Here is a 24,972-nt window from a genome sequence, read left to right on the forward strand (position 1 = left end):
CAATGAGCGGGCTCCTGGTTGAGAGGAGTGCTGCGTGTGTGGAGCCGCTTCATTGTACCGAAGCCGCGGCGGAGCCCGGAGCCGACATAAGACGCCTGTGTGCGGGACCTGCGCGCTCACACCCCCCTGCTCAGACTCCCGCACACCCAGGACCCCCAGACCCGCACCTTGGATTAACCTCTCCGGCTGAGACACATCCACCATTCCCCCTCCTCTTAGGACCGAGCAACCCGGACCGCGGATGCAGAGAGGAGGAGAAGAAGAAGAAGAAGCGGCGGCGGCGATGCGGCGGCTCCGCTGTTAAGTCGTCGGAACCTTCCTCCTCCTCCTCCCTTCGTCTTCTTCTTCCTCGCTTCTTCCTCGCGTCCTTCTGCCTCCTCTTCCTCGCTTGTTGTCGCCGGTTCCAGTCGGAGGAGGCCGCCGGGTGCAGCGGGCCCAGGATGAAGCTCAAGCCGAACCAGACCAGGACGTACGACGGCGAGGGCTTCAAGAGGCGGGCGGCGTGTCTGTGCTTCAAGAATGATCGTGAGGAGGAGGTAGGAGAGACCCCCCCCCCCCCCCCGTGTGTGTGTGCGTGTGAGTGTGGCCTGTAGAACCCCCCCTCCAACTCCAGTCATTCACACAGCAGGAGGGTGTGGATAAATCCCAAAAGACCACATTCTTTAATGAAACATGGGAGTTGTGATTTGTGTGGGTCATTGTGCTGCTCTGTGTATTTGAGTGTGTGTGTGTGTGTTGTGTGTCCGTGCTGCCGCTGGTCGTGTCGGTGATGCGCCTCGGGCCATCCAGTTCAGGCTAGTTTCAGGAGCACGTCGAGAAAAAAAGAGGAAAACGACCGTTGTCAAGGCAGCTTCGCTTAGCAACGCAGGAGTGGAGGTCCTGACTTTCAAAATGAAAGCCCCCCCCCCCCCCCTCTCTCTCTCTGACTGAGGGCCCCCTCTCTGAAACTGAGGAAATAAGCATTATCAGTAATCATCACAATATAATATGCATCATTTGCAGTATAGTAAAGATTCAAAGTGTTCCAGTCCTTGTATTCGAACATTTTGTCCAGTGTTTGACCATAAAGAAGAGTTTAAAACCCACAACCCTCCCCCAAGAGTTAAAAGTACTCTTTGAAATACAAAGAAATAACAAGGTGACATTGCCTGACATAATTGTTTTTGTTAGGATGTGTTTCTCGGCAACATTGTCCAACCCTTTTCTCGACCTGATCAATACGATAAGCTTTATTCGTGTGGCATTTACACGTCTTGCCAAATCAAAAGCAATCTGTTTAACAGTAATAATGTAAAAAAAACCTAAACGAAACAACTATGAAGATACATAATGGAATTAAAGAGTTGTTTCTTCCAAGACAAGGTTGTGGTTTTAAACTCTTCTTTTTTAGCAGAGTATGAAGAACACGTTACAACAAATCTGAAGTAGATCAATTATGAGTTGCACCTCCTCATTGTGCACAAGCATTATGTCAATACTTATTTAACTTTTTTCTATATTGCAATTAATGAATACAAGACTGTGATCATTGCTGATATCATTTTATTGTCCAGCCAGAAAAAAAAATTCAGACGGTGGCACCAAGATAATGATGACGCAATATGTATTTACAGATTTGTGTGTCTGTTTGGCAACTAAAACCACACACTTCAAACTGAATGAAGGGTCCTTCTGTGTCATCCTTTGGAATATGGGGCAGTGTCCTATTTATTTTTTAATTCCTTCCAAATGTGTTTTTATATTTGAACAAGGTGTTTATATTTTAACAAGGTGTTTACATACACTACTTAAGCAGCACAGTGTGTTCTACTGCTTGTGTCTGTGTCTTCTCCATTTCCTGACTTCTTCAGGGTCTTTTCTTAGGTTTCTGCCAAGCCACGCTGTCTGTTTGCGGACAAATAGTGTGTTATGAGTGCGTGATGTCATTCCAGCAAGTTGTGTAATTATCTCACTCAACTTCGGTCTAACGCTCTTATTTTGAAGATGTGTGCTCGCTGCACTTCCTGTTAGCATGAGGCGAGCTTGAGGTGGAGAGCAGGGAGGGGGGCGAGGCGCTGTGATGTACGTTTCCTTCTAACAGCTGCTGCATCATCGACAGATATGAAAGATAAATGTCAGAGGTCGAGTCACATTAATGCATTTGATCATCACGACTTTGTTTACGTCCAGAAACAAGCTTCGTCCATTCAGCTCCACCGCCGGGATGCGGCAGTGGCGCTGAATCATGTTGGCGGATTTAAAGGGACCAGCACCATGTCAATAAATGTCTGGTATCAGAATTTGTACAAATGAAAAATAATCTCCTTTGCCTTCAGTCTGGTTTTCCAGCCCAGGACATAATAAGGAATACATCAGATGTGATATGAGATATTGTTACATGTCACATAACGTAATAATCAACATTCACTGCATAGACTGTATACCTGTATAAGCGTCTCCACTTCCTCCCACAGTCCAGAAATGAAGCCAAAGTATCCTGGATGTGAACGCCAACATCTTGTGCATTGGTGTTATGGTTGTGAGGTCCGGCCGATGTGTTGGACCAATCATGATCCAGTCCCAGCTGTCAATCATGACGCTTTCCTTCCGTTTTCTTATAGCATCAAATAGAAACAGAGCTTACTGGAAAAAATAGCACTCGGAAAAGAACTTTCTTAAATGACAGAATCCATAAACTCAAATGATAAAATCTGAAAATATTAACATGCTTTTGCTGAAAATGCAAAAGGTGAAGCGAGCCACACATAAGATGGTCTATCTAGAGCCTGTTAACGACTTTGAACTATGACTTTGGTTACCTTTCTGCAGTAAGTGTCATGTTTATGTCAAAACAAGTCCCTAGCATATCTCTTTTATTGTGGCAAACACTTGCCAGTCTAAATTTAGCCTCATGTTTGAGTGTGGAGTATACAAACTGTTACACAATATATTGTAGAGGCAGTCTGAGTGTCACTAGAAAGGCACAACGAGCTCCGTCTCTGCCCTTCTGTGTTTTCCTGGACAACACACTGATATGAAGATATAGACACACAAGCATGTCTGTTCAGTGCTTGCCTACATGTGCACAGCATGTTATGTCATCGTTATGTCTGGCCATGAAATGCTATAACAGTAGAGATTTGTCTCTTGATTTCATTTCCGTTGTTATAAAAACTGTGCACATGCGTCTCTGCACCCTTAACTCAGAACTTGTTGGTACAATTCCAAAAATTATAATTAAAGGAAAGGACAGTCAGAGAGTATTGTGACAACAGACGTGTGTAGGTGTGACCATCAACCTCAGGATTTTCCGGCTCTGACGAGCATGTTTGCTCACGCATTCCCAGAGATGACTGTTCGAAGAAGCAATCTGCTGCTCTGATTGTGATCGTCAGTGATACGGGATCAGCTTAAACTTACAAAAGCCTGAGATGTTCAGCTTTGTGTGATTTAATTCATACGTTAAACACATACCGTACATACAATCAGTTCCACAGACACCGGAGACACATCTGCGGTGAAGGAGAGTCGGACGTGCTGCCGGAGTGTTTTGTTTTGGAGAGGAAAGGTGAAAGCTGAGCCCTGGGGGCGAGCTGCCCTGACAGCAATTAAACTCCTAACAAGGGAAGACAGCAACCTGACAGTGCACAGGGACAACAGTGGTAACTGAGCAGGGGCCACCTGAGTTAAACAGCATGTGGGGCCTGTGGGCCAAGAGTGCTTCTTTAATTATTTTCCATCAGGATAGAGGTTGTGATAGGTTGTAGTAGTCGGTAATTAAATACGTTGTGCCACAAACTGGTGGGCGTGTCAATGATTTCATCACAAACTCAGATTACAACCCAAAGTTGCCTGTATGAATTTAGAGTCAATATTTTTATAGCAACAATTTGAAAAAGTAAGGTTAGTTTTTTTTTTTTTTTTTTTGTAAAATGTGTCTAAAGACAACTAGACCTATTTTACATATTGGTTTGACATTTTTCCCATATGCGCATTAAGAAGGACAATCACACAGTTGTTTTTCATATAACTTTAATACAACTTAATTACATATCCTCATCCCTGAACATCATTTACATCATGTATATTTTCACTGGCACTGGTGGTGAAGACAGCAACTCCCATGATCCCACGCTGCTTCATTCAACTACAGGTTGCTTTGTTGTTTCGATTGAAGAAACCCCTCGTGGCTGAAGTTACATATCTTTTTTGTTTTCAAATGAATTGAGCTTGTGCATCAAATGAGAGCGATGAACGGATACCTCTGACGGAGACGGCATTTCTAGCAACGACCTCCATGTTTATGAGGGGGGCTCAGTTTTGAAGGTCGCTGCAGCAGATTGTTAATAATGTCAAACTGGAAACGGGGGGGGGGGGGTTATCAGATTGAGTGGATGCTTCACTGTAACATCAGAAATTGAGGCATTCGGTCTCTCTCACTCTTTAGCACTCGTCTTATCTGTTGATAGCGCAGCAGCGAGTGAACGACTGTAGATTGTGTCCCTCGCTCCCTCCTCCCAGCAGCGGGCCCTGGCTTGGCATTTGGAGCCTTCCTTATTTGACAGCTACAAGCGTTCCTCTGCGGGGAAGGGAGGTGTTAATGTCCTCCAGAATATTTCTGCCTGCTGTCTATGATTGAGGCCTTGCCAGAGGACCTGCTGTCATAACTGCTGGTGGTGATTTACTACCAGTGGCAGGTCTGATGTCTCAAACTAAGAAACTGGGTTAAAGTGACTGATTTTTCTCATTTTAAATCAGTTCGTGTGTGGCTTTGTGTTTAAGTTTCAGATCCCAGAGAGCCCAGCCAGTGCTTGATGTGTCCTGTGTGTCTCTATAGCGTTTGTCACTGCACAGATTTACTGCAGGTTGCCCCAGAATTGGCCCTCCTCTATTTACAATGGGGGCCCCTCGGAAGTGGTGTGAGTTGCAAACTAGCCAGGAAACTCTGCAGCATTCCCTCTGGGGGTCCTCTGCCTAAATATAGCTTTTTTATTTTTTTACCTGCACTCAAAGGTCATCTGTCAGCTGACTGTTGACCAAGCTGTCATGACTGTGTGAGTTATTTTGTTTTGGTTTTTCATCACGCTTTCAAACCAGAGTTAAATCCGGGGTGTTGATCATTATGCGCCAGTGATCGCCAACAAGGGGTCCTTCCCCCAGGGTAGTTTGACAGTTGCCAGGTCGGGCTTGGAAGGATTTTAAGGTAGATTACCAAATTTAACAGAATTTAATACAACTGAGTTATTGTTATTACTTTCTTTTTAAATATCAGGGAATTGTTTTATATGACTCAGTGCTCAAGGGCAGCACCAAACTCCGGCTTCTCCCTCCCAGCCAAGTAGCACATGAGGCAACAAAATCTTAATTATATACAGTTTGTAGTATGTTGATTCACTGGTCTACATTCCTAAATGCAATAAAACAAAATCTTAATGTGGCCTGCACTGTGTTCTGAGGACAGACGACAACCAATAGATAAAAATGGAACAAGCAGAGCAGAAATCCACTTTGTCCCCCCTGCCCTGGAAGCTCTTCAGCTTTTGTATTGTACACAACCCTCTCTGTCGGCTCTGACCACGTCGACACCAGCGATCCCTCCTTTAAGCCTCGTTGGCCGCTGCTCAGCAAACAGACAACACACAATCAGACAGCCGGGGCCGCTGTGTGTGTGTGTGCTGTGAAATCTGCCCCAACAAGACCCGAGCACAAAGAATGAATGAATCTTTCATTATGCAATGGCACTGAAATAGCTCATCCTGCGTGGAAGTACTTCACACAATAAATAGCCCAATATGAAAACAGACGTTTGGCAGGGGACGGGGGGACAAATAAACCCTTGTCAGATGTGGCACACAAATTCCTGGATAAGAGTCACATTTTTCTGTACTTTTATATTAAATTCTCAGATTGTGATTAAAGGAGTGAAGTTCAGTTAGCTCTTCTCAAAGGGCTGATTCTCCAGCAGGTTTAACTTTGCACCTTACTCCCAGTTAACACTCTGCTGAGAAGACGTCCTATACCGCACTAGAACCGCTTTTACAGTTACCGTAAATTACACTCCTTTAAACCAGAGGGCCCCTTTTATGACCTGCACCTGTTGTGTAGGATTGACACCGATTTTGTTTGTGTGTGTTAAAATGTTTGCAGGTGCTCACACTTAATCCACATCGTCATACTTGGACTTCCAGCCTGTCCCCCTCCCGCCCTTCTTCCTCACCTATATCATCTGGGAACACGCAGAGGGCTGAGTCGGGCACGGGAGAAAGGCAGCAGTCGACAGCGCCCGCTCTCAAGGGGCCCCCCTCCAAGCATGCCAACCGGTTTGGCACACAGCCCTTTAGAGAGAAGCCCCAGAAGGCCTCTGGTCCCACAATCCCATTAGAGAACCTGAAGAAGGCAAAACAGAGTCAGGATCAAGTGACAGGTTAACTCCTCTGGCAGATTACTAGATATTGTGATCGGAGGGTTGGCAGAAGATGATGTCACCATCTGTCGCGCAATCTGCTTAACGCACCTTTCTCCTTTTTAATGACGTATATTTACATTTTCTGCCTGTCGTGGAGGAGGATTTCTGGGATGACTAAGATTCACGAGAGACATTGATGTGATCATGAGAGAAAGACGAGAGAAACACGTGTCCTCGAGCGAGACGCGGCTGCTCCTGCGGTGCTTACAATGTCTCTATTCTTTGCCCTATGTGGTGGCCCATTCTTTGTGTGTCTGTGTCAGATTGAAAAGCAAAAAAAGCACCAAATGTGGCAAATTAAATGCTGCAGGGTTGAGAGAGTGCAACTCAATGCAAACGAACCGCTCCATTGTTTCTCCCCGTGTCGGTGTTGATGTCGTTATGACCTGCGTGCTGTCACGGGCTGAGCCTTAATGATGATTGATTCGCTCTGTGCCAATGTGATAATGTTTACAGCTGGTGCACTTGTGTCTGTTGTGATTGCTTCGCTGTACGGATACGGCCGGAACCTGCCGACACAGGCACATCTGATCCACGCGTATCGGGTTTACGGGAGGGGGGGGGGTAAAGTTGGAGCTGCTTCGCTACTGGCTTTGATTGAGCTGCATCAACAGACCCAAATAAGTATAGTGAACATACGCTGTGGCCTCAGAACATTTGGAATTGAACATCTGTTACTGTGATCACTGTTGGTGTGCGATAGTCGTCAGAATCAAATGTTCAATGGGACGATGTGGATGCTGTGGTAGAGTTAAGAGACAGCACAGAATAGACAGCAGAGGCAGCAGCAGTCATCAATCATCTCTCCATGAGACCTGACTCCGGATAGTCAAAGGGTTCAGTCCCATTTCAAAGTGATCAGTTTCAATATGATACAAAACGTCAAGGCAGTGAAGTCACTGAAGCAAATCGGAATCAACACTTGGGTGTGAGAACAGATTCCTCTTTTCTAAAGGTTGGGATTTCATGTGAGGCGCACATTCTCGGCTAAGAGAACGATTAAAACCAGGCTCTATGGCTGCTGATGTTGTTTGTTTTCTTTCTTCAACAGGTTCTGTTGGTCAGCAGCAGTCGACACCCGGAGCAGTGGATCGTCCCCGGAGGAGGGATGGAGCCGGAGGAGGAGCCGTGTGGTGCCGCTGTGCGAGAGGTGTTCGAGGAGGTGAATAGAGTCACTTTATCCTGATAATATCGTTATCGTGGGTCATGTGTTTATCATCAAATCATTTGAGACAGCACACGGCGGCTGAGGACATTTAACATGCAACGTTTTGGACAAGGAAAGATATTTGTGCTAATTTTGATCCGATATCAACCGTCCCCACGTGACTCCCTCTTGCCCTTTGCTACAGATTTCCAGTCATATAAAACCGGCTGAAATTACCAGAGATAGACCTGTGTGTAGCGTTACAGCAGAGCGCATGCTAAGGGTGAGATTTTTTGAAGGGCCAGGGTGTCAGGGTGTCAGTGGCCGGGGGAATGAGCAGCTCGCTGGTATTCCAGAGGTCCAGCCGGTGGAGGACCTTGTGTTCTCAGCCACGTCAGCGATCTAAACTTGGCTCCTCGCTGGATTCCTGTGCAGTCACACAGGCTGCACTCAAGTCCACCGGACACATCGGTGGCACAGAGTGACACTTGTGAAGTATGCTGAGAGGGGGAAAGGACAGATGTCATGTGTCGTGACAGTAATTTGAATCCTGTGAAGTGCATCTGACTTCATAAAACAAATCTTAGAGACATTATTGCATTTCCATGATGATGCTCTTTCAGGAGTCATGCCAGGGTTATTATCCAGGGAAAAAAATTCAGATGATTGCTAATGACAGCTATTATTATACGATGTCCTTAAGCTCTTCTTAACGACGTTATCTCATCAAACCAGTCTGGAACACAAGCTGTGTCTCAATTCAGGGGCTGCATCCTTCGGAGGACTCTGGTCTACCAGGCCCACGAGGACTGTCTCCTTCTTAGACTGCGAAGTCCGAACCAAAATGAGACAGCCTCTGAAAGACGCAGCCCCTGATTTGAGACAAAGCTATAGAATGCATATAAAGAGTGACGTCACTGTTCCCCAAAAGTGAAGCCAAAGGGTCTCTATCGCCCCCTGATGGATGGTTTGTTCAAGTGCTCATTTTCCCGTTGGTTTTAATTGGTTATTTTGTATAAAAAGGAGGTGAAACATCATAGTTGACAGCTGAGACAGTCTCACGATTGGTTGAGCATGGCTACCGACACTACATCTCCTAATAGGCACTGCGCAGACTCTGACTCCGGGATATTTAGGCTTCATTTCTGGATAGTGGGAGGTAGTCGAAGTGCATCGTCCATTTTTATATGGGATGAAAAGTCTGAAACACATATGGCTCCGTAGAGACACTGTGACAACTTTAAGAGGAACAACATTTGTAGCTTGACCGGCAGTTTCTACGAAACCAAAGCAGCTGTGAGGAGGCCACATCGGACAAAAAATGAAATCTAACAATTTCTCAAACACTTGGATTTATTCCACGGTTTACTTCTGAACATTCTCATGCTCCAGTGATTGTTTGTCAGGCAAGTCCAGTATTTTTTCGTATCAAAACAAAGCCTGGGAGTTTACACTTGAGCTCAGTTCACAGGAGGTGGACTCGGCGTTCTTTAAAACATTGAAATGCAATACAACACAATGCCCATTGTGTGAACTCTGATTATAGCCTGTGGTTTGAGTGCTGTTTTTCTATTGTTTTCATACTCTATTCATCGTTTTGTTGTTGTTGTGAGTCCACAATGAAGTGTCCTCAACGTGAAGTGTCCTCAACAGAAGAGAACCAACATTGCATTATTTTCATGTTTTATCTTTTCTTTTTTCAGGCTGGTGTGAAAGGAAAGCTCGGACGTCTGCTCGGTGTATTCGAGGTAAGCATTTCCCATGTGTGTATTTAAGTGCACAAATTAGCATATAAAATGGGTACCTTTTCAATTTAAAGTTTATATGCACTATTGGGATATTAGTATTGATCATTTTGATACCTTTCTAAACACCCATGGGCACCTTACAATACATTAAATACGAACATAAGTCCCGGAAGCCCCCTTATGAAACCATGTTTAAATATGTTTCACGATACCCATTTTTATTTGGATCTGCATCAAATTCCACACACTCACAAATATCTGTCCACTAAACCTGCCGGATTTAAAAAGTAATCAAGATCCTTGAGTTATTCTCTGAGAAATGCACAAAAGATAAAAACAACGCAGGCGTGAAGACTCTCCTGTCAAACCTCACGTGTTTTGTATCATCGTTGCTTAATATAGTTTCCTTTATTTTTCGTCTCTAAAGCAAAACCAGGATCGGAAACATCGGACGTATGTGTACGTGTTGACTGTGACAGAAACCCTGGAGGCCTGGGAGGACTCTGTCAACATAGGTGCAGTTCCCCTCCTCATCACTGTTGCAGATGCAGTTGTTCTTACTGTTTTGTGTGTGTTTTTGTGTGTGTGTGTACACTTGCTCTGCTTAGGTGCTTATCTTTTTATAAGTATGGAGAAGCTGCTTTGCCCCATGCAGTCAACTAAGGGCACTGGGGTATGCAGTGACAACAGGTGCATATACATCTAGGCCACTGATCTTCGCTGAAACATTTCTCGGGCTGCAGTGTATCGGAGCCGTTGGCGGCCCGGCAGGCAAAATCCAGCCTCAGTTTGTCATGAGCTCAGTGGGAAGCAGCTTAAATCTGACCCGTAGTCTGCTGTATCTGCTGGTGTCTTGTTTTGAAATGTAATAACACGTGTGCCATCTATTTTTGTTCATGCACGCAACATTTGTAGGTTTATATATGTACACACATGCATTTTTGTATGTGCGTGTGTGTGTTTGTCTTCTCCACTTTCAATTTTCTTTAATTAACCTTTTGAATCTGACAAACCAACCAATAAGCTGCCTCTTGTGGCATTTTACTGCAAAATATTTCAGCCCATCGCCACACAAAGCACACAAAGCTCTGAACTTCACTTATTTCTATAAATTGTTTTATAGATAATCTGTGCAGTTATTAATGCACAACATTAAATGTATAATTTATCAGTGGGTATACATGGAAGATCTGAGCTAAACGCTTCCTCTGACTCATGCGTGAATCTCTGTCGCCCTCCACAGGCCGTAAGCGGGAGTGGTTCACCGTGGAGGAGGCCATCAAAGTGCTGCAGAGCCACAAACCCGTCCACGCAGATTACCTGCGGAGGCTCCAACTCAGCTGCTCCCCGACCAACGGGAACTCCATCCTTCCCAGCCCGCAGCCCAACGACAACTTCCCCCATTACAGCGCCACCGCCAACACGCCCTCGACGGGCAGCGTGCTGGGCTCCTCCTGCAGATAGGACTGCACCTCCACCTCTTTTATTTTCCGTTTTCCTGTCCAGCTTGGACAGTTTACTGAAAGTCTGTACAGTCTTGCATGAATCTAATGACTTTTCAGAGTCACGGCTCTCTTGTATGTATAAATTCTAGTCTTAGCTGCAGGACAGACCAAAGCCATTCGCCAGAGCTGTGTTAAAAGGCTTGTGTTCAAGACTCGTGTAACTGAGCAGAAGCAGGCGGAGAAGCCGGGACAGTAAAACGGCGAATGGAAGAAACCTTTGATGAGCCGTCGCTGTGGAGGAAGCTGCAGACTCTGCTGGCATGACTGAGCTGGTGAAGGAATGCCTTACTGAAACTTTGTATGAATGTTGTTCTTATTTCACTAACGCTCGTTTTTTATTTTCTTTAGTAGATTTGCTCTCTAGTGAATGAGAAAAGGAGGGGGATGACCCCAGAGCATGTCCATGTGGGGAGGGGGGGAGACTGAATAATGTCTTCATCATCTACCAGTGATGATAACAACCAAATATCAGATTTTACTACACAGATATAACTTTACAAAAAACACCCTGAGCACTGATGTGATTCGAGAATCTCCTCTTTTGAATCTTTTATGCCAAGTGGGATTTCTTCTCTCCATTAGATCATTCATTAAATGCATTTGTTGTTAAGTTACCTGGCCTCGAAAAATTATTATCCCGTGTCCAAACATTGCTTTTCAAAGCCCCAAGTGATAGCGATAAAATAGAGTGAAAGTTCTCACATGTTGTGTGTTTGTAGTTCAGCTTTACCCGAGGCCTCTGAATCTCACGTCAGCTGACCTTGACTGATCCAACAAACCCCGGTGTCTGCCTCAGGGCGCATACCTTTACATCGGCGTTTCCCACGTCGTCAGAGTGAAAGGATTTCACAATGCGGAGAAGATCTTTGCCTCGGCTGTTGCTGTCTGTGCTGCCTTGATGACAAACGAGTTCCCTTCAACTGCGTTTGTACAAAAAGAGCATTTCTTTTAAACCTTGAATGCAAAATAATGCAGATTCACTTTTGTGTCTTTCAAAAAAAAAACTATGTTTATCAGTTTTATTGTTTCACAGTGCTGGAATGCAATTTGGTCAGAGCGACCACCAGATAACACGATGTACAGTATGATTGTTTCTGTCTATGATAATTTAAGTCTACAGCTGCAGTTAACTCATCTGATAGTTTTTTTATCTATTAGTGGAAAAGGGTGAAGAATGTTCATCACCATATCTGCATCCCAGTTCTCAAACCATCACCTCAGTTTTTATTGGTTCATAAATAAAAAGGTAACGCAGCTTTCACTTAAATCTTTTCTGTTTCTGTGTAAACAAACAGTTCCATGATGTCCACGTCCCGCATAAACGACTGCATCATGTTTCCTGCTGCCTCTTCACAGTCACAGATCCTCCCTCTGAAATATTCTGCTGAATGACGACTGACCACACAGAGATTTGTAAATAGCTTTGCAGAGAAACCTCGTGTTTTTAACCTGAATGAAAAATGTTCTCTTAACATTTTCTATATTTTTTAAACGATGTACAAAGGATGACGGGAAGACGTGCAGAAAAAGCTCACTGATTATTTACAGAACAAGGATGTTTGTATCTGCAACAACGTGCCACAGGTTTAGGATATACGGAAATTTGGTCACTTGTTGTGTTATTGTGAAATGGAGATGTTGGAATTGATGCATTGTTAAAACGTGATTTGGTGTTTTTCATGTGGTCGTCCGTAATGAATCAAGAGGTTAATTCGGAATGAACACAGCAGTAAATTTGGGTGAAAATGTACCCTTTAGGTGAGGAAATGTTTTTTTTAAATAAGCATCAGGATGATTACGTTTTTTCTTTGTTGTGGCCAAGCAAGTAAACAAATCTTAGCATTAATGAGCATGGAAATAACTCTAATATTGTGAAGGTTTTGGTGAGAAAATGAAAAAAACAGTTTTCACTTTTTCACAAACGTTTATCCAGACTCTTTGATTGGAGCAGAGACCCGACACCTTCCGAGCTGCACAAACTTGTCTCGTCGCTCTTTGCCCTCCACAGAATTCACCGCTCTATCATCTTATCCGCAGCTCGGATTTGCCAATTCAGTTAAAATCAATGTTAGGGTTTATCAACGGTTAAAAAAAAACACCTTAAACCTCAATGTGTGTTTGTGTGTGTGTGATGTATGAATTGTGGAAAGATGAATGTGAAATATGATGTGCCAAATGAAAACAATATAAATGGACAGATGGGGGAAAGTTGCATTTTTCAGACCTGTACATCAACCCGTCTGTGAAATAAGATCTTCAACATCATTTGATATGATATGATTGAAATTAAAGTATTAAGAGTATTCTTTACCCCATTCACCATTTTCATGTGATTTAAATCAACTTAAATTGAACTCACACCCTTTAATCTTGATGTTTTGCTGCTTTACAAATAAGAAACACTTTCTTTCTCCTCCTGTGGAAATGCTGTGTGACGCTGTGTTGATCTCGTGATGGGTTAAACATGACAATATGGAGGAGAGTCCCTCAGTGTACATGTGTTTGAAAACGAAAATGTTAAACAGCTGGTTCATGACAGGACTGTTCTGTTGTGGATTCAGACTCCTTGAATGTTTTCCGAAACACGTTGTGATGTCACGACAATGTGAATCAAAGTGAGTTACAGACACGTCACTGTTTGTTTTTGTGAATATTATGCACAGAGACGATTAATGTGAAAAGTGATTTCAGGAGCTGGACTGGAAAGATTGTTTTTGAGAAAACAAAATGCATTAAAGGGAAAAAAAACAACAACGAATGCACCTGTTGAGCCTTTATTTATTCTATATATTTATTATGTTTTTCCTTTTTTTTCTAGTAGCAGCAATAGACTGCTGCGTTAAAAGATAATGAGTGCATCTGCAGATGACGAGACATTACATTTGATCACATACAAATACATTTGATGTTTTAGTAGATGAAAAGGCCCCATTGTAAACGTGAGCAGCTTCCCAGCCCCACCCTCCATTCTCAGCAGAGATTAGCATCTGTAATGCTACACCTATATTAGCTGATCTTTTGGGGTTTGCACAATTTTACTCCTCTCGGCGCTGACTCAGCTCCGTGGAGACTGATCTCAGATGACAGGAGCCGTGAAAAGACACATTTTGCCTCTGATAGCAGACACCGACCCACTGATGGCCCCTGTAGTGTTTTATGATGGATGTTTTAAATCTGATTTTATATTAGATATATAAAAATCTATAAATTGTTGTTGAGCTTTGCTTTACAAATAAACATGTCTTTATTTAATCTATACCAAAAACCTTTGTATAACCTGAATCTCTATCATTTTAACTCAAAATGTGGAGACCTGTTTTTAAAACCCACCTATCAGCTCCGGAACCAGTGTGACATCAGTGTGGACCAATCAGAGGCGGGCAGGGGCGGGCCTTAGCCTCGGTCCCTGGCAGCAGTGACGTGTGACCCTCAGGTGTATCTGCTGTATGCCCCGCCCTCCTCCGTGTGTACCTGGCTGATCGCAGGAACAAAGCAGGAACTCGACATGTCTGCGGAACCGGACCCACCGGTCTGAATGGATCCACGGCCGTGACGCTCCTCTCCCCCGGACCCGGTCACTATGGACGAGGTGTTTTTGAGGTCAGCTCCCCACGGGCCGGGCCGCTCCGGGCTGGACGACACCAGCCTGGCTTTGCCGGCCGGGCCCGCTGCCGAGCGGAGCCTGCGCGTCCAGCAGCAGGTCCAGCTCACACTGGCGAGGAGGGCGAGGAGGAGCCAGAGCAACGGTAACAATCCACATTACTATGATCACTGTGTTGTTTGTGAGGGTGAAGATGAAGAACACAGCAGGTGGTGAGTGGAGGTGATGAAGAGGAGCCACACTCTGCTCCTCCTCCTCCTGTCCCCACTAGAATAACCATCCACCTTAAATTATTCATGGGCCTGTTGGCCTAAATGTCACCAAGATGAAACTAATTAATATCAGTCGATATCGATAATCAACACGATGAATGATGATAAAACACCATAAAACATTTGACAAATCTGAGGTGGAATACATCATATATATGGAAGTATTGATAAGTGCTATCCGTGAAATTATATTGCATTTAATGGTAAATATTATCGCACTTTATAGAAATATATCTATATGTTGACATTTTGTTACATTGTGATCAATGAAAATGTTGTGACATCACTGTTGTTGTTAATTATTGAAGTGTTGTTATTGTTTTATCACAATACGCGGAACATGAAGTTCGGTTAGATTGGTTTTGATAACAATTACATTGCATTATTATTGTTATAGTTTTATCTCAATATGTTGATATTAATATATATATTAATATCAACATTGCTACTAATGAGAATTATTTTTGCGATATTTCCTTTTACTCTTTTACTGCAATACAGATATTTATCTGAGTTTTGTTATTTAGCTATCGGTAAAAGTTGAATGACAATAAACATTCATATTGTTTAATGTTTAACATGTTGATGAAGATTAGTTACAAGCCTTTGATGATAATATTTGCTGTAATTGTTTTATCATGATAGGAGCCTTCTCCCATCCAGGGGATCTTCTCTGTGTGAAGCATGTGCAGTCCATTTCTGATTAACTATTTATCAATCATTTCCACTTAATCCAGACTTTTATTTTGTGAGGAGAATTCTTGCTGCAGTAGTTTCCTGGTCCAACAGGTTTCTGCCGTTTCCTCCAGCCTGAACCTCAACTCACTTCCTGGCTTTCTAAGGGATCTGTGCTCTTGTATTGCTTTATTTGGTCGGTGTGGGTGAGTCAGCCACGGACATCAGTCAGTCATCAGCATAAAATGATTTACAGGAGAGCAATGAACTGATGACAGCGCTCCGAGTGTTTCAGGTGGGAGTCACGCCCCCGACCCGAGGAGGTGTTGGTGTCGCCATCATGTGTTTATGTAATTACAGTGTGAAACTGGACGCTCTGACTAAACCTCTTCCACTTGTTCAAGGTGGTGTCCACTTACAGAGGAGCGCAGCACAGAGCTTTGATGCTGCAGATGGACATTTACCAAACAATAAGGTGAGGGGCTCTTTTTACCTCCTGACTCATGCACGCACGCACACACACACACACACACACACACACACACACACACACACACACACACGGGTCATATATGCTTATCACGCTGCACTTTACATATTGTGTCATTTGAATGCATTCAAATGACTGCACCTGATCATGCAAATCCGACATTGGGATTTATATGTTATTTTTACAGTGTTGACTTCAGCTCTATGGAGCCCCGACAGTGACAAAATAAATTAGCTTTGTACTTTATTAACAAATGGTCAAATACAATTTTAAATCTTTAAATTTTTCCATTCAATCTACTGATTTGCTATAAATAAATAAAAAATCGCAAGGAATTAGATAAAACGATAAAGTAATAAGATACATTAAAACTGAATGTTCTTGATCAAATTGTGACTGGTAAAATGATCTTTTTTCAAATTTTCTTTTGTTGATTGAAGTTAATATATAATTTGACACTAGTTTCAATTATTTAACTTACAGCATTAATTATTGACATTTGTACTCGTCCCTTCCTACGTTTTGTCGGCTTCATGACTCATAAACTATTGACAAAAGCACTTCCTGTCTATTTTTCTTTAAAACCTCCTAAAAGTTGTCCAAGGCAACTTTAATCTTATTATATAACACTTATTTTTGTGACACCACGTAGATAAAGAGTATTTTCTCAGTTCAGGTTCTAAATTATACATACCTTTTACTATGTGTTTCATGCACTCATCTAATATTGAACTGCATTGTGTTAATTCAAAGTCCTCCCAGACCTCACTGTATTAACGAGTAGTTTGTGTTTTGTATCCACAGATGAATGGATTGACCTCCACCAGCTGCTCTCTGTATAGCAACCACGTGCGGAGACCGACCAGGAGGGTGGAGGTGTCTCCTCCGCAGACCCCACGATTACCTCGCGCCCCCTTCAGCTACAGCACCCTGCGGTTCGGCACGTACACGTTCCCCGGACCCGGTCAGCCTCAGAGGACGGGCACGCCCCACCACCGCTCGTACGGGAACGACTCACCCTGGCGCTACGCCTTCTCAGAGGCGCCTCATGGAACGCGGCCGCACACGTCCACAACTGCAAGCAGGAGCTTCCGCCAGGGTTTACAGAGGCAGATGTCAGGGCCTCAGCCCGGGTTTGCAAACGCAGCGTTTCAGCAGAGCGCTGGATACGGCCCTCGCTGGAGTCAAAACCGAACTGAGAGACACAACGTGCAGGAGAGAGGTGGCGATGAGGGGCTGTCGTGGTTGGCTCAGGGCGGGAGGAACGCTCAGCCCCTCCGCAGGCTCAACTCGTACCCGCCCACGGTCACCAGCGTGGAGGTGGACATGGGCAGGAAACAGGAAGTAGACGTCCCCGTTCAGCAGATACAGACGCAGAATGTCATGGCACTGTGAGAACACGTTGGTTCCTCTTCTGGTTCCATACAAATATTCTTGGTTGTGCATCTTCTAATTCAGGGCTGTGTCTGCTTCACACAGGAAGTCGGAGAACAAGCCTCCGGAGATGACGTTGGATAAGGCCGTGGGCCTGTTGACGCAGGAGAACGAGGAAACGCTGATCTACGCAGCCAGCCACATTCAGAATCAATGTTTCAAGAGCGCAGAGGCCAAGAAGATGGTGTGTTTACCCACATGCAGTGTGTCCACATGATGGCGTTAAGAGTTTAGTTTATAATTCTCAAATATTCATACCTTAGTTTTTGGATCTTATAGTCCTGGTATCTCTCAGGGCTTAAAGGTTCAGTGTGTAGAATTTAGTGACATCTAGTGGTGAAGTTGCATGTAGCAGCTGAATCCCCCTCACCTCCCCCTCCCCCTCCAAACATGAGAGAGAACCTTTTGGATCCTTCAGTTGTTATAAAAACTCAAAAGGTGTTTGGTTTGTCCAGTCTGGGCTACTGTAAAAAACCTCATAGCATCAAATCAGCATCCGTAGAAAGGACCTGCTCCAGATGTAAATAAAAGTATTTATATATAAGGGGCCCATTTAATTTAGATATAACACTTGTGAAAACCTCAATATGATTATTTTACATTCAATTTCGGCCTATAGAATTCTTTCACCTGAATCTTACACTCTGAACCATTGAAGACCCCATCTTAACGTATATTTCCAGGTGTACTTTCTCCGCGGAATCGGAAAGCTGCTGCAGCTCCTCCACAGCGACAGTGAGGAGGTGCAGCGCGTCGCCGCCGGCTCGCTGCGCAACGTGGTGTACCAGAGCAGCGAGAACAAGATGGAGGTGAAGGAGAGCGACGGCATAGCCACCATACTGGGCGCGCTGAAGAGCAGCCGTGACCTTGAGACCAGACGACAACTCGCAGGTCGGTCTTTGACTTTGTAAATAGATTTTTTTTTAGTGTCTCTTGGAGATGATCAAATCTATTCCTGTCTTCAGGGCTCCTGTGGAACCTCTCCTCTCACGACCTGCTGAAGGAGCGCCTCTCCAGACAGGCCTTATCTGTCCTCACCCAGTCCGTCCTCGTGCCCAGCTCGGGCATCTCCGAGGGCGAGAACCCAAAAGACGAGCTCCTCGCCGACTCTGAGGTTTTCCACTTGGCCACAGGCTGCCTGCGGTACGATTCCTCCTCCTCCTCCTCTTCCTCTGTGGGCCTTGAAACCGGATGCTCCGGGTTCTTCTCTGCAGCGCTGATTATAGGTCGCAGTAAACAGACACCGACTACTGGTGTCAGACAGACGGCTCATACCAAAATAAATAGAGACTTTGAGGGGGAACGAGACACAGAATAACTTTTAATACAACTAGGAATAAAAATGCCCTGTGTATATGGAGAAGCAGTTCATTTTTTTCAAGAGCGTTTCAGAGCAGGAGGATCTTGTGACGCTCCACTTGTAATAAAGTAACAGAAAATCAGTCTGAAGCAGCAGCTGACTAAATAATCACTTATCATAATAGATTAAAACTTAATATACATCAAAACGGTGACTGTTAAAGGGAAAAACAATGTATATATACACTAATTTCTCTGATCTAAAAGCATCAGCTATTGATTTATTAGATTTAACTACATTTAGACAGCTTTGTGGCCCATTTAGAAATAAACAAAAAGCACCTACTCTATTTTTCTTTATTTAATAATAAAAGTTGTCCATTGCAACTTTCACCTGATAATATAATACACATTTTTTTGTGACACCACACAGTTTATACAGTTTATGAATTAAACACACAGTGGGACTCAAATAAGCCTTGGTCAACTTTAAGGTATCATATACGTCATTCATAAATAATAAGTAATGAGTAATTAACTGTCAAAGTTGTGTGATAATGTGCAAAGTGGACTTTAAAGATGTAATGTAGTTGGCATCAGCTCAGCATTTGCTCTGCATTGTGCTCAAACTGCTTGCACTCAGATATTTTGTATCTGCGCTTCAGCTCTTCTTCTTGCACTCAAACCCAAAGAGGAGCCTGGTCTCAGAGAAAGTAGTCATACAGTGAAGAGACGTTAGTGATATACTGTCTCTGCTAAGCCGAGTTATGAGTAAACTGATCTCAACCGTTTGAATTCTGGAGTAACAAGGAACGTGAAGTGCTGACTGCATTTCTGTTGAAGGAGCCGAAACCTCTTTTCTGATTCCTGATGAAAAACTTTATTGGGTTTCTGCCAACAAGAAGAAAAACAATAACAAAAGAAATCGTGAGAAAGCTGCTCGATGATGGATTAAAGAAATGTCACTTTCTCCTGTTTCGGTTTGGTGATCGCAGCGACTCCAAAACGCCAGAGAATTTAATACACCTGTCGTTTTCCCTGCTCTCGTCATAACTCTCGGTTGATGACAGCTTATCTGCCGCGGCCTCAGATTATGTGCGTTGTGTTGGTTTCCAGTCGGTTATTCTGGTCGTAGATCATCTCCCTGTTTACAAAGCAGAAGAGAATCCGACGCGGCCGCTCCCCCGGCAACTGCAGCCAGATGAAAAGAGTCGGGAGGCTGAATAATTCATGGAGCCCTCTCTCTTCTCTCCCCTCTGCTGAACTGAAATCACTCAGTCCTCGGCGGCCCGGGCGTTATCAAGTTCTCCTTATCGTGTTCTCAACCCCTCGGAGCCCCCCCCCCCGCGGGAGGAGAAAAATGACGAGTGCCCTTCGTTATATTTTATCGAAGGAGCTGTCAGGCGCAGTTAGAATGTTAAACCAGGAATTTGTTTTTTTCCGAGGGAAGCTGGGTTACCTAGCTGGTGATGTTTTTCATAATTGGAGCTGGTTTAGGAACAGCCTGAAATCCAAAAACCATTAACGTGTGTACTAGTGGCAGAAACTTGGACTATGGGCAGCAAAGGTCTCTGGTTCGTCTCTGGTTCGACTCCACGGAGAAACAACAAAAAGACGAACCTGGATTGATCTGTCCAAATATCCAAGAGGATTCTCCCTACCCTGTCTAGTGCCCCTGAGCAAGGCACCTTACGCCCCGAACATCTGCTCCCCGGGCGCCGTACATGGTCGCTCACTGCTCTGTGTGTCCTGCACCAGATGGGTCAAAAGCAGAGGTTCAATTTCCCTACCTGCATGAGTGTGCCTGTGGATGTCTGTGCATGTGTTGGGGATGAATAAATTAATCTTAATCTTAATCATGAATTGGATTTATTTCTGCCAGTAGAATTAAAACAATACACATGTCCCACAATCTTCCTTGATGTATGTTTAAAGGAATCTGAGCTCTGCGGGTCCGGACGGCAGGAAGGCGATGAGGCACTGCGAGAATCTTATCGACTCTCTGGTCTACTACATCCGGGGAACCATCGCTGACTACAAGACGGATGACAAGGTGAAATGGAAATGATGAAGCGACCTAGAGGAAAAACATTCATCTTCACACAGTCGGCTTCACACAATGGCCGTTGGCGGTTTGAGCTGAAGAGGAGTTTTACAGGCGCTCGAGTTTCTACGTCTGCTTAATCCGATGTTTTAGATGTGATGCATTCTGTGTTTAAACTCACATGTTTTACTCAGAGGTGCAGTGGTTCTCAAACTGGGGGGCGGGCACCCTGGGGGACATAGAGCCAGTGCATGTGGGGCAGTGGCGGATCTAGGATTTTTCTAAATCAGGGGCCATTAAGGGGCCACGCTAACACACTTGAGTCTCAATTGCAAATGAAAAAGTACCTCGATTACAGCTATACAAAATGGCATAATGTAAATCCTTGAATATTTACCCACGTTTATGTCTGCTCTGAAGTCCACAGAGAACTGCGTCTGCATCCTGCACAACCTTTCTTACCAGATGGAGGCGGAGCTTCCTAAAGAGTTCCCCCCGGACCTCAGCGGGTCTCGACGGAACCTGGCTCCCGAGCCGAAGAGCGTCAGCTGCTTCCCTCAACGCAGCGCCAAGATCACAGAGGTAATCCCCCCCCCCCCCCCCCCCCGACACAAATCCACTGTGACAATGCAGAATACGTGTTCGACAATATCTGACAGCAAGTCTGTTAATTCTGCTGGATTTCTGCAGGTTTAATCCTCTTTACGCACAGCCCCTGGTTTAATCACCCCTAACACGCCTTTTATTTATCCTCCTGTTATTGACGTGAAGAGAATCATGAGAGCATGACATTTCAAATAAAAGGATTAGAGTTTGGTAAATGCATTTGAATCCTTTCACATCCATTAGACCCTTTGAACAGTATATCTGCATTGCAGCTCCTCGGCCGCTGCAGCACAGTCTTCATGATGATGTGAATTTACAGTCCGGTCCCTCTTCTCTGCTCGAGTCAACGTTAAAATATCTGCACACGTCCGTCATCATCAGTCATCGCCCTGCTGCGACCGCGTGAACCCGGTGAACCCCACTCATGTCCGTGGCTCATCGCCTGTCTCCCCCCCACCCCACCACCCCACCCCCAGAATCTGGAGCGTCAGTGCCCCCTGCTGGAGGAGAAGGCCAACCCACGTGGCATGGAGTGGCTCTGGAGCGCCATCACTGTGCGCATGTACCTGTCGCTGATCGCCCGCAGCGTCCGCCCGGCCACCCAGGAGGCTGCTGTGGGAGCCCTGCAGAACATCACGGCCGGGAGCGGAGCGGTAGGGCCATGGAGGAGTTTGATTGATTATAGAAACATGTTTAAGCTGTAGTGAAATATATGTCTTATAGAGAAATGTTTTAAACATAGGGAAATTAAATGACATTCCTTGATTTTAGATTTTTTTTGTCGTAGATACATTTATTTATTATAGAGAAATGTAATTATTACAAATAAATAAATTACATATAAAGGTATGTATCAATTACAGAGAACTTTATTGATTATACAGAATGTAGTAACTGTAGAGAAATGTATTGATTATAGAGAAATTATTAAATTCTGGTTAAATTCATGTGCCTGATTTCAAATATTGTGCACATGGATGTAGATTATTACCGATTTACATATGGTACTTTCTTGTTCTTCTGAAATAAAATAAACATATTTCACACACATCTTCATCGCAGGTGTCTGAAGCCATCGCGTTCACTGTTGTCCAGCGGGAGAACGGTCTTCATCACGTGAAGAACATGCTGCAGGAGAAGGAGAGCGATGTGAAGAGGACGACCGTGTCCCTGATTAAAAACCTCTCTCAGCACCATGAACTGCATCCTGACATCGGTAAGCTCCACACTGGGACTGGAAAGTGAAGCCAATGCCGAGGCGACGTAAACCTGTATTCTCTAAAACAACCAACAGGGGGCTACTTTTAATAATAACCATGTTGTTTTCACTTGGACTGCGACCTTTTTGATTTTGTTTCTACGTGTTTTATCGTTTCCCACCCGAAGTGAAGCAGGTGTTGCCGGAGGTGGTGGCGATGCTGCCCAACGACGACACGGGCACCGACCTGCCCACTGAGGTGACGGCGTCTCTGTGTCACATCCTGATCAACCTGTGTCAGAGCAACCTGCAGCACGTCAGAGCCATCGTCCACCAGGGGGCGCTGCCCAAGATCATCAACGTCAGCAGCAGGGACAGCGGGTTAGTCAGCGATCACCCTGTCACCGCTCACCCAGCACAAATGAAGGACAATACAATATGAATACAAAACACAAGTTGAAAGATAAGACGAGCAGAAAAGTAAAGAAATTAGTAAACATGGAGTTTATTTACCTCAATTTCATATAGATATACTTAAAAAAGAACTAATCTACGAGCAAAATACCTCTACCCACTCATATACAGTCATACGTACCTATGTTATTATATGTTCAGGATTGAATTATTTCACCTCTCTGTGTCGTAGTTATGGACCCAACAGAGCCGCTCAGGCTGCGTGTACCCTGCTGCACACCATGTGGAAATACACTGATCTCCATGGAGCCTACAAGAAGGTGAGTGTGTTAGATGTTGTGTGGGTTTCCTCGGTCTAACACAGTGTCCCTGCTGTCTGCACAGAGTCAGCAGAGTCAGTGGCATCTTTTTGTGTGTATATGTGTTATTTTTTACGTTTGTGTGGATTCACGCAGCCTCTCAGATTTGTACCCTTTTTGCTTGACAAATGCACAAACATTTTGCACCAGAAACTGAAATTGTGAGGGGATTTGAATACATGACCTGAAAGATAAAGCAAGTGAAGAAGCATTAGGTCGTTCAAGGAGAAAGATAGCAACCGGAAACCAAACTCACAAGAGCAATACGTGAAAAGGCTGTAAATTGAATATATTAAAAATAAAAGAACATTTATAGAAACGTGTATAATATTAAAATGTGTACAGTGTATTACAAATCCTACAGATACTAGTTTGACTCTCCTTAAAGACAACTAATCATCTGTTGTTCAGCTGATTTAACTTCCAGTATTTCCTCTTTCTTCTCCCTCTGCAGTGTGGCTACAGGAAAACTGATTTCATCAATCCGAGAACAACAAAGGCTGTGAGCTCTGGACGGACCTGAACCCGAGATGCTCGTGCACAGTACATCATACTCCAAGCTGCACTTGTTCACAGTATCAGAGCTTGTACTCACAAGTCACTCATTGCACTGTTTCCCTTTATTTGTGTCACAGTTAATAGAAGATGCTTTTCTCAAACATTTTATCTGTATTTCCGGTTGATGTCTCATGAAATGGGTCAAAACCCTTCTTTGTGTTATTGAATGTAGAGAGCAGACGTCAGTGTTTATGTAGGGAAAGAACAAACATGGTTTTTAGAATGTTTGTAAATGTGGAAATAGGGAATAGAGTCAATTTAAACAAAATATTTTGTATTTGCAGCCGCTGTCTTTGTGCCTCATGTTCAGACCAACTGACGGTTGAATCTCTCATACAATAATAACAGCAATGAATTAATATTCATTTACTTTTTTCCAGTTTATTTAATAGTGGCAGCTTGTTGGTCAGTTTATGGTTTTGCTGTGTGTTTTATTTTTTTGCACTTCAGGTTATTATATGATAGAACCACAATGAAACACAAACTAAATGTTTAAACCAAAAACAAATGATTGATGATCAACCTGTATATATGTCATGTATATAAATGTATTTTAAGACTTCCTCCTGTAAAACAAGCTGCTCTCCTGCTTTCTGCCTGATTGAGTGTTTCTCAAATGAATAAACGGTTGTAAATACACTTTATCTTACAGTATCTTCTCTTTACAAAGATTTTTGAAACTGCTTCTCTACTTGTCTTTGTGATGCACCTGTCCTAATGTGCTTCTCCTGTGTTCACTGATCCCTTCCTCCCTTGTGTTTCCCTTTGTCTTTGTCCCTCCATCTGTTAACTCCTGTCCTTTCCCTCGTGTCTCAGTTCAGTTTCCAGGTATTTACCCCATGTTCCTGTGCTGTTTGCCTGCCACAGGCGACCATAAGCCTGTTTGTGTTTCATTTTCTTCTCATTGAAGTTCACCTTCACCAGCTTAAGCTTCAGTACCTGCGTTTGAGTCCTGAGTCCGGTCCCTCTCCCCCTCAGAGCCTCGGTGGTCGTGTTCTGACACTTTGCGTTTAAAACAGACAAATTCCCCCAGAGATCCACTTGGTCTAATGAAGCCGCTCCCGTCTGGGAAATCTACAAAGGCCTCGCTCGACTCCAGGCGGTGGTTGAATTTCCCTCAACCAAATTAACAGCATCCCACTAAAGTAATTACGGCTTTGTGTCGGTGATTGTCTTC

General features: G+C 44.0%; 2 protein-coding genes across 3 annotated transcripts; both read left to right on the forward strand.

Annotated features, from left to right (window-relative positions):
- The first annotated feature begins 17 nt into the window (after nt 1-17).
- Nucleotides 18-13,599, forward strand: nudt4b (nudix (nucleoside diphosphate linked moiety X)-type motif 4b). The gene is made up of 5 exons (XM_062383077.1): nt 18-536; nt 7,497-7,607; nt 9,296-9,340; nt 9,768-9,855; nt 10,584-13,599. The coding sequence occupies exons 1-5, from the start codon at nt 441-443 to the stop codon at nt 10,802-10,804; spliced, it is 561 nt and encodes a 186-aa protein (XP_062239061.1). The 5' UTR covers nt 18-440; the 3' UTR covers nt 10,805-13,599.
- Nucleotides 13,600-14,274: 675 nt separating this feature from the next.
- On the forward strand, nt 14,275-24,434 carry pkp2 (plakophilin 2). 2 transcript variants are annotated; one of them, XM_062383187.1, is made up of 13 exons: nt 14,291-14,591; nt 15,798-15,868; nt 16,688-17,274; nt 17,363-17,501; nt 18,001-18,208; nt 18,283-18,460; nt 20,552-20,669; nt 21,081-21,242; nt 21,743-21,919; nt 22,329-22,482; nt 22,653-22,845; nt 23,111-23,198; nt 23,692-24,434. In XM_062383187.1, exons 1-13 carry the CDS (start codon nt 14,426-14,428, stop codon nt 23,758-23,760), a joined length of 2,310 nt encoding a protein of 769 aa, XP_062239171.1. In that variant the 5' UTR covers nt 14,291-14,425; the 3' UTR covers nt 23,761-24,434. The 2 variants fall into 2 exon arrangements, 1 of the variants encoding a protein (XP_062239171.1); XR_009920119.1 differs by lacking the exon at nt 23,692-24,434 and having other exon boundaries at nt 14,275-14,591; nt 22,658-22,845.
- The last annotated feature ends 538 nt before the right edge of the window (nt 24,435-24,972 follow it).

This window comes from Platichthys flesus, chromosome 23 (assembly GCF_949316205.1).
Source record: "Platichthys flesus chromosome 23, fPlaFle2.1, whole genome shotgun sequence".
Taxonomy (NCBI): Eukaryota; Metazoa; Chordata; class Actinopteri; order Pleuronectiformes; family Pleuronectidae; genus Platichthys; species Platichthys flesus.

Coding starts and splice junctions, on each gene's coding strand:
- nudt4b (XM_062383077.1), top strand. CDS start 441: ATGAAGCTCAAGCCGAACCAGACCAGGACGTACGACGGCGAGGGCTTC. Junction 7,608..9,295: donor TGCGAGAGGTGTTCGAGGAG/GTGAATAGAGTC, acceptor TTCTTTTTTCAG/GCTGGTGTGAAAGGAAAGCT. Junction 9,341..9,767: donor GTCTGCTCGGTGTATTCGAG/GTAAGCATTTCC, acceptor TCGTCTCTAAAG/CAAAACCAGGATCGGAAACA.
- pkp2 (XM_062383187.1), top strand. CDS start 14,426: ATGGACGAGGTGTTTTTGAGGTCAGCTCCCCACGGGCCGGGCCGCTCC. Junction 18,461..20,551: donor TTGGCCACAGGCTGCCTGCG/GTACGATTCCTC, acceptor GTATGTTTAAAG/GAATCTGAGCTCTGCGGGTC. Junction 20,670..21,080: donor ACTACAAGACGGATGACAAG/GTGAAATGGAAA, acceptor TCTGCTCTGAAG/TCCACAGAGAACTGCGTCTG.